Source organism: Brachyhypopomus gauderio, chromosome 11, assembly GCF_052324685.1.
Source record: "Brachyhypopomus gauderio isolate BG-103 chromosome 11, BGAUD_0.2, whole genome shotgun sequence".
In the NCBI taxonomy this organism is placed as follows: Eukaryota; Metazoa; Chordata; class Actinopteri; order Gymnotiformes; family Hypopomidae; genus Brachyhypopomus; species Brachyhypopomus gauderio.
The window spans coordinates 6,643,528-6,653,517 of record NC_135221.1 but is presented as its reverse complement, the minus strand read 5'-3'; the positions used below and the strand labels follow the sequence as shown (position 1 = coordinate 6,653,517).

The 9,990-nt window shown below is 43.7% G+C and overlaps 1 protein-coding gene across 2 annotated transcripts in view; it reads right to left on the bottom strand.

Moving 5' to 3' along the window:
• Positions 1-922: 922 nt before the first annotated feature.
• The window catches only part of macrod1 (mono-ADP ribosylhydrolase 1), a 69,640-nt gene continuing 60,572 nt past the window's right edge, over positions 923-9,990 (bottom strand). The window contains exons 7-11 of one of the 2 annotated variants that reach the window (XM_077021351.1): positions 7,637-7,667; positions 6,842-6,915; positions 5,287-5,368; positions 4,693-4,728; positions 923-4,007 (exon numbers count right to left, since the gene is read on the bottom strand). In XM_077021351.1, coding sequence (XP_076877466.1) covers positions 4,721-4,728; positions 5,287-5,368; positions 6,842-6,915; positions 7,637-7,667 — 195 coding nt within the window. In that variant the 3' untranslated portion in view covers positions 923-4,007; positions 4,693-4,720. The remainder of the gene's footprint in view (positions 4,008-4,692; positions 4,729-5,286; positions 5,369-6,841; positions 6,916-7,636; positions 7,668-9,990) is intronic. The other variant, XM_077021350.1, reaches the window with a different exon arrangement.

The window sequence follows — 9,990 nt, the reverse complement described above, 5'->3', positions numbered from 1 at the left end:
AGCACTCAAGTACTGTCCACTCTCACAAAAGCTAAGATCACGCACACACCTACCTATGCCTTTCAATCACATTTATGCAAACACACACACACACGCGCAGGCAGGCAGGCATTATAAGACAAAAGTCACAGACATGAACACATACAGGGTACAAATGGCCTGCGTCATATGCAAACCCTGAAAGCTCAGGGTGAGCCTCCTGTATTTGTGCATTTAGACAGACATTACTGCAGACAGGTGCGTGATGGATGTGGCTCTCCGTGTTAGCACTCCTCCTACTTCGACCACTTAGGAAGTGTCTCCCACTCTGTGCAGGAGGCGTACAAGGAGAAGACAGCAGGCAACAAAACCCATCACCTTCATGCCTGCCGTGAAATATACGCTTCTTTCTATGAATAATACATGTGTGTTTTAACCGTGGTGCAGGTGTATGTGCCCAATTGTCTTAGTAATAATAAGCAGACCGCCGTACTGCCTATGGCTTCTGTTTTAGAGGGTTCATTTCTTCCTGAATGTTTCTGCACTGACACGCATGTTCTTCCTTCACAGAGAATGTGTATACTCTAAGGCTGCCCTGAGTGGAGATGTTGCGTACGAGTTTCACATTTAACATTTACAGCTCAAGGTTTCATTGTGTTCTTAAATAACACAGAATTATAGCAGAGCATAATTTATACAATGCAGAATTACAAAATTATTGTATTTTGAGTATTTCAAAACTATAAACTAATTAAAATGTACACTATCATATATAAACTAATGGAGATAGTAAAAACAGCAATGTAGTGAACTACCTCCTAAAAATACTAAAAATGTATTCATAACATGTTGAATCAAATTGAATTGTGAAAATGTCAATCTAAATATTATATACATAATATAAATTAAAAAGTACACCAATGTAGTGAAGAAGGAATGATAATGATTTCTTTTTTAACTTTATTCAGGTTTTTGAATAAACAGCCCAGTACCCATTGAACAAAAACAGTTGCTGGTTGTTTAATCTCTATATAGAAATTAAATGTCTGCATCACACTGGTATAGCAAACATGGATTCAGTTCGTAAGTTACTGCACTTTTATGCCACAAATAATAGATTACTGACACACCATGCTTTTCTGAGTATAGAGTAACACACTGCACAATGATTTCACAAATTGGACTGTATGTACATAGCAATTTTTCTAAAACAAACAATCAAAACCAAACAAAAAACCTTTCATCCCCCCTTCATCAAGTCTATAGCAAACAGGGCCAGCTTTGATGGCATTATTCCTTTGACTTTTGTGAATATGATCTGGCAGGGACATGTTATGTTTATATAAAACGAGAAGATTTAGCGAATGTTGAGCGACTTTGACGAATCTGCACACGTGTGTTGGTGCGGGAGAGCCGCGCACGGGGAGAAGACGAGAAGCAGGATCTGTATTGCTGTGTGTCCCGTACGTTTCCCTACCCTGAAGTAAACATGTTTAATATTTCAGTAGACACAATACAGTGCGGGGAACACAGCATGAAGGCTGCGCAGGGCGCTGATAGCTGCACGCGAGCACTTCACGCGCACCAGGAAAATGAGATTACTCACGGCTCTCATCCCACCCTTTAGGTTCTCATACGGCTCAGAGGCAGACATACTACTCAAAACAAAGGGAAGGGTTCAAAAACGAGCAGCAGCTTTAGGTACGGCGTCTCCATTTTGCGTCTGAATCACAACTTTGACGATATTTGGGGTTGGAAGAGTCGGGAGGTGTTATTAGGAATAACCTCTCCCTCCACGCCGCCACACCCATCCTCTCGCCGAACCCGCACCCTCCGTACGTCTCCCGGTCTGACAGGCTTTCAGGTAGTAAATCAACACATTGATTAGGAGGGGCAGCAGAGCGTCCTGGTTTCTGCTGAAGAGCCATTTTCATTTCACCAGCAGTTTACTCAACCCCCCCACACCATCAGCATCCATAAACATCACCAACTTAACCTACAACACTATATATCCCTCACACAGTAGGCCCCTTTCTCGTTTCTTCTCTGGATTCTAGGCCTACGACCAATTAGAGCTAGAAATGAGATCTCTAGCTCCCTCACCTGGAGGTCCATGGCACTGCACAATCTGATGGTTCCAATCTGTTCTGACCCACCTGATTGATTTAGTCAGCTAATTATCAGACCCTGCATGAACTGGGGTGATCACTGTGGCACACTCCAGGACCAAAATTGGTATTACCCGATTTAGACGAAAGGGGAAGCTACAGGATTGACTCAGCGTGGTGACAGCAACAGACAGAAAGAGTGAGACAGCAACAGACAGAAAGAGTGAGAGAAAACAAGAGGACCGAGCATAACCTTCAGTGTTCACACTGTCGCTCACAGCTGGAGCGACAGAGGGAACACGGAAGCAAAGCGGAGAAAGAGAGAGTGAGCTATAGACTGACAGGAAGAGGGTAAAAAAAGAGAAGAGGCCGCCGGTATGGAGCGATAGAGGTATGGGAGAAGAGATGAGAGAGGAGGTTAAAAAAGGAAGTTCCAATCTCTCTTTCCCTCTCTGTGTAGTACATCATCATGGTGGCGTGCTGGCATGCAGTCCATAGCGTCTCATCTCCAGTGAGGAGTTACTATTTCAGTAGCTACCATTCCTGCATTTAGCACGCCAATAGTGCAAATTAAACAGCACTTCAGAAAGCGCTATATAGATTGAGACGGAGAGAGAGAGAGAGAGAGAGAGAGAGATAAGAGAGAGAGGAAAAGAGAAAGCTGATGGGACAGCAATGAAGTCTCGATTTAGGATAATTACTCTGCAGTGCTCGCTCTCTCTCTTTCATCCCCCCATTCCCTCCCTCCTTTTCTTCCTCAGTTCTCTCATTACACGCAGCTCATCTGATGACAGTATCTGAGCTGCCCACTCCTTATTAAAAAAATGAACGTGGCTACAGATGAGTTCATCAGACTCTTCCTCCCCCTCCTCCCCCTCCTCTCCTGCCTCCGATTCGCTCATTTCCTCCTCAGGGGGGGGATGACGGAAGGACCAGAGTCGGTAGAGAGGAAGAAGAGTATGCCATTTAGAAAACCTCAAAGAGAGGCCATGTGGCAGGAGACAATGATGCGAAGACACAAATCAACACATTAGCAGAGTGGCTCCCTCCTGAGTTGGGCTAACTTCACAGTCATCAACAACATTATGGGATTGATTAAATCATTATAGTATTGATAATCAGCATTACAGCACTGATTTAAAATCAATATTTCCATTTCACTGGTCTGCTGCACAGTGTTCCACTGCCCTAGACTGCATCGCCTCTCAGTACCTCTGAGGTCCGGCGTGTTATTAATGGAAGTCACTCTGAGCGGTAGCTGTTGATTCAATGGGAGGAATGGGCTCTAATGAGAATCCTTCATCATAGCCGGCGACATAAAGTACACCGGAACGGAAGAAACAGTGCAAATTCATTGTAGGTTAAGTGTTACAAGCATTAGCCCCTATAGAACGGCAATGAGTGGTGCTCTGTGATTTTAAGCTCATTTCCAGTATCATGATGTGCTGTGCAAGTTACATTCACGTTTCACTTTAAACTCCATTACTGTAATTCAAAAATGATGGCGTACGTATCCATGGTGATACCATAAAATTTGATAATGGTACCTTTGGGACAGTTTAATGAATAAACCCTTTAAAAATCCACTGTTCTGAATTGAGACTCGAATGGGTGGAATTTGGTTACCAACTACAGCACAGAAGACAAACACTGGTTATCTCGGGCTCTTCATGAACGCGGGTCACGATGCCATCGAGAATCCCAACGACAGTGAAAACATAGCCATCAGACGGACCTAAAGCCCCCGAGCAACGCTTACAAAAAGACAGAAAAAGAGAAAGTGAATGAGCCTGGGGCAGAAGCTGAGGACAGGGCTCATCTGGCAGGATGTGGGCGTGGCAGCAGGGGCCAGGAACAGCCAGAACACCCAGGCGGCCATGACGGTTCAATCCGCTCATAATTTGCTCTTCAGAGACACACCTGCAGGAGGGGAGAAACACACGTCTGAGTGGAGCCGTGTCAGATGTGAAGGTGTCACAGGGATCATCACACAGAAAACACACGACAGGCAACATCACTAGCACAGAACAGGGTTACAGCACAAGCTGTTAATTGACTGACAAGAGCAGGATAACAGCAAATAGATAAAAAACGAATACCTGTTAAAGTTAGTATAAACCACACTGATTAAAACTAAAAATTGTCAAGTGGTCCATAATTATTGAAGAAAAAAAAAAATTATATATATATATAATTTTAATTCTTTTTCCAGGTGAGGAACTGCAGTGTTCTGTATAGAATATAGAAATATTCAAAATCGTAGTGAAATACACAAAGTTTCCAGAGAAACAGAAACTTCATTTGTTATACAGAACACTGCAGTTATTCCCAGGAACCATCTTTGGATTTGAACACACACACACACGCACACACCTGTTGGTTCTTTAGGAAAATCTTTGCTTTGCAAATGAAACACTTTTCACCATTAAAATGTTAATTTAATCAGTGTTAGTTTGTTAGCACTGCAATCTAGTAACACACTTATCTGTAAACAACAGCTACTGCTAAGGTTTTATTTTAAAAACTACATTATATAGATATCTGGGTTCCAGACAAACACAGAACTAACACACAGCTATAGGTTACGGCACGTCATGCCCTTTACCTGTGCTCAGTACAGGCACTCTGATTGGTCAGCAGGCTAAAGGAGTGGGGACACACATGAGGTTTTGGGGAGAAAAATGCTGATTGGCTTTTCTGTTCTTTTCTGTGAACTTGAATAAGTCTACTTTTGCGTCAATAGCCATGCAGCACTAAACACTGCTCTTTTAAGAGGCAGAAATATCCAGGGCCCTTTAAGGCCCTTTATAGTATGGATAATTGTAAATGACAGTCCAGTCCCATGGCATGTACTGTGCTTATCAAAAGACATTAATGTCAACAACAATGAAAAGAGGGGAAAAAATGCAGAATACAAAGCACCCAATCGCAGAATGTATCTGTTGAACAAATAAGAGTGACTTCTGGCTGGTGGCGCTGGAAAAAGCCTTGTAGTAAAGTAAGAGATTTGTGTGTGTGTGTGTGTGTGTGTGAGAGAGAGAGAGAGAGCTTGTGTAGATGAGTGGTGTGAGTATGTGTGTGAAAGAGTAACAGAGGGAGAGTGGAACGTACAAAAAAAAGAGGAGAGATAGAAGGAGCAACAGAATGTCTGTGAAGGAGAAGACTATGAAAAAAGGGCGGATGAGGCAGAGAGACAGACCTTGTGGGAAGTAAGCAGACAGTCTGCTCCTGTACAGCTCCTCATCTGCCTGGAGAAACACGCAGAAGATGACCCGGTCCATCTGACGAGACAGAAAAACAAATCAACACTGCAGACAGCAAGAGAGCAACAGCCAGGCCAAGCTGGAGAATACTAAACAGACCTCCCGCAACAGCGGGCTTAGCCTGGAGAGAAATGGAGCAATATTGCCCAATCCAAACAAATGAAAATAAGATTCTCCATCTTCTCTAATGACTGCCTCAGTTTATTGCAATAATGAAGTGTGTTCAGCCTCTGCAAACTCATATGTTGTAAACGAGCTGATGGTGGAGAGGGTAAACTGAGGCACAGTTCATTTATTCCAAACCCTAAAACCCAACACAGCATGACTCTTGGCCACACACACCCACACACACACACACACACACAAATCTCCCTCCACCCACCCACTACGTGTGGTCCATTAAAGCACAGGTAGATCATCGCTGGGTGGCGCTGGTCCGGGTGTTCACCTTCACCGGGCTCCGGCCCTGGGTTCTCTGTCAGGCAGCGGCAAACACAGGCTGCATCTTTCTTCTTTTCCCCATGCCACGCTGGCATCCTGAAACCCCCCACCTCCCCCATCTCCATGACAACAGTGATGAGGGCAGGTGGGCTGTTCCCGTTTCTAATCTTAGTTCTGTAGGCCAGCGCTCCTCCAGCAGAGATGTCTGTCTCTCCGTCCCTCACTGCAGTCCCCAGCCAGTACCATAACCCTCCTCCTTCTCCACCACACACCCATGGCTCTCCTCTCCTGTCTGTCTTGTCACTTTCCTGCACTTTTTCCTTCAATTCAACAACTAACTCTGTGTGTGTGTGTGTGTGTGTGTGTGTATGTACTGGGGCTGAGGGCTGAGGGGGTGTTGATTAGGACTCTAATTAGTTCGTCTCTGTCACCGCACACATATGAAGTAGGAGAGGAAATGCCAGAGCAGCAATACGCAGCTCAAGACGCTGCACAACACACTGCACAACACACTGCACAACACCAGATGGACAGAGAGAAAGAAACAGACTCATAGCAAAGCAAAAGTGAGAGAGAGGACAGAAACAGAAAACTATAGACTTAGCAGGACAGACACATAGTTTACACGATACACGATGCTTCATTGCTTGTAAAATCTACTCCAGACTCTCACTTCAATGTGTGCCAGGGTATAGCATCTACTAGTCCTGCTAGGAACCAATTAAAACCCATGGGCTCATCTCTGCTTGTGTGCTTACGGGAGAGATTGTGGATCTGTTTATATAATGAGCGTGTGTGGATATGTTGACAGGCTGACTTAAAAGATAAAACCCCTCTGTGGCCACCATCTAAACATCATGTGCTGTACAGCACCAAACAATAACAGCAGTAGCTAAAATAGAAAAAACACCAACAGGGAGTCTCACACACACACACACACACACACACACACACACACACACACACACACACACACACACACACACACACACACACACACACACACACACACACACACACACACACACACACACACACACACACACACACCTGCGCATGGTGTTTCTCCAAGTATTCTCTCACTGTCGTCAAAGCCACTTCAACTGCTTGTTCAGGTGGGTAACCTTCATCAGACACAAAACAAACTCATTAAATGTAGCTAATCGCACTTTTACACACCACCGTTACACAGATCTGCATCACACACGCTCACAAAATAGCATTTGCAAAAAAATAAATAAAAAATAGATTAAAAACAACATTCAAACTTTATATTATGGATTAAGTTTTATATTAGGAATTGATTGCTGGTTTGAGTAGAGATTTTATGGTAAGGGGAGTGTGTGTTCTGGAGGCAGTGAATTTGAAAGCTAGTGCTGGGTCTGACCTTAATCACGACATGCTGGGATTATAATCCCCTTGACATGCTCTTACTCCTAATCTCTTAATCTCCATGTCTAATCATTTTCTTAATCTAAATAATCCCACACAGTATTGCAAATAATATCCACTGTTACTGTTTCTAGTAGTTTTTGCCACATAATCTACAGATACCCAGTCATGTTAGAAACAAACACAGGCATTATCACCACAGGCATTTTTTCATGAAATGTTATTAATAAAATACCACAAATATAATACTTAAAATCCAAAAAATATAACCTTTCAATAATGAAGAAAAACATTTTTTAATAAAAGACCAAAATATCATTAAGATAAAAAGATATAATACTGCTAGTTGAAATGCCAAAAATTGTACACAAATAACAAGCAAATGCCAAAAAATTAAAAATAAGCAAGTATTAAAATATTCATGAAGCGTCTCTATGGAGATCTGCCACTCACCATAGACTCCAGTGGATATGCATGGAAAAGCCTGTAATAAAAGATCAAAAACTCACTTAATCTGCATGAAAACAACCACATTCACCAACAGCTTCATCATGCCTATTATTGCTCAAACGTATTGCACAGTATCTGTTGTTTTTAATGTGGTTTATTAAAAAAACTTAACCCGACAAAGCATTTATCACTCAAACACACCTATACACGCACATATCACTTATAATTAACACTCAGTACACACAGAGTTAAATGTTTCCTCTTAATGAATATTTCCCAGTAGATTACACATTTACACAGATTTTAATTCCAGTTGCATCTGTGCCAAATGGACATCTGTTTCTACAAAATGTCAGCTGTGGATATGATTAGATGCAGGACAAACTATCAGATTAAAGAAACCAAGGCATATGCGGTAAGATGCAATCAGTTGTATACCCTATACCCTGGACCCTGTACCCCATACCCTGTACCATGTACCCTGTACATGGCAGGTTACTCTGCATGAGCTTCTTGCAGAGTAACATTGCATATTGGTTCTAAGACATTTACAAATTTTTTACTAAGGTAATGTACTAATGTAAGTATTATAACTGGAAAACTGCACCTAATATATCTTTCATTAAAGGCCACACTGTCAGTATACACTCAATGACGAGAAACTCTTTTGAAGTACGTGCTGCTAGATCCCTTCTAGTACCGAGAACACCCAGAACAGCTCAGCACACCACGTTATTGACACAACAAAGATGGTGTGGCATCCCAGTGTTAAAGATGACCGTATAGATATCAGTGCTGTATCCTAACTGGCCATGGTCAGCAGGTCACCGTTTCCTTCTGTGGAACTCTGTAGATCACCCCAAAGGCATTCAAAAGCGCCAAAGACAGGCAGCTTGGCGGCCAGGTCAGTGATGTCATTTCAACCAAATGACCCATGAACAACTCCTAGATGGCCAGGTCAGTGATGTCATTTCAACCAAATGACCCATGAACAACTCCTAGATGATTTTTGCCTTACGAAGGTAGCCATTCTCTTTAGAAAAGATGGTGACCATGAGTGGATTAACCTCTCCTATGATGTTAAGGTGGGGTTCACGTCCTTTTTTGGCCATTTAAGGCATTTCCCCCAATATGGGAGTGATGCATTGTGCTCCAGTTTTGTACACAGATGCCCTGCATGTCACGCGTGTTTGTGTGTGCAGACGGATCAGATGAATGTGAAGGCGGGTCCTTCACTGACAACTGTAAATGTGTAGCAGCAGAGACATAATGAAAAAACACAAGGCCTGGCGTCCTATTAGTGTGGCACATGAAATGTCAGATTAGAGTTTTTCGTTATGATTTGGTCTGGAGGTTATAATGAGCTTGCAGGCAACACAAAGCCGATTGACATCTTGGAGTTTATTGCTGCCTGGCAACAAAGAGCACTCGAACCCAGCCTTCGTGAAAAGAAGAAGAAGAAGAAGAAGAAAAAAAACCAACAACAACAAAAAAAAAAAACGCGTGTGAATCACAGACAGCGAGAAAAGTCAGTGTGCCTCACGTTTCCCGCCCTTCAAGAAAACGTGCGACCGCGAAGCCCACCCCAAACGTCGACGTAAACGTCTTCCTCGTCTTGGTGTATGCCAGCAGAGTGAGGGCATCCCAGCTCCACCTCATCTCCACCCGTACGGCCGCAGCTACGCAAGGTGGCTCCATCGGACCGCACCATAACACCGCACCACCGCAGGGACCAGCATGTCTCGGACCAGATGATCTTCCCCCATCCACCGAAAGCCCAATACCGATGCAGCTTAGCACACTGCGCATGCCTGCAGGAGTTGTGCAGTGGTGTGGTCAGATCACCCCGTAACGGTCTTCGTCCTTTATTCCCCCTACAGGTACGAGTGTGGTGCATTTTGGGTCGTTTAACTGTTGCCCTGGCAATGTACTAGCCTGAGACACCCGAGTCATCCCATACAGTAAATGATTTAATGAGGCGCCTTGTGTTTTGGTCCATTCATTGTTCACCGTTGCAACTGCCATCTTTAAAAAGCCCGGCGGAGCCCATGGCCTTGACCGTGCTCAAAGACGCCCGATCGCCACACACCATTATGTGTTTTCCCGAGTCTGTTAGATCACACTCTAAGCCCAATCTTGGTAATTGGGTCACATACAAAGTAAGTAGGGAAATGGGAGTACTTGAAGCCCTGGAACACACAGACACAGGCACAGTAATGAGGAAATCCATGCCGTACAAATCTCGACACGCATATGCAAATGAGAAGGAAGGGTCCACTTCATCTACAGGTGCAGGGCTTCCAGATCTCCGCTCAGCCATCTTGCACTGGGCCAGAGGCGAGTGTCCGTACGTGCTG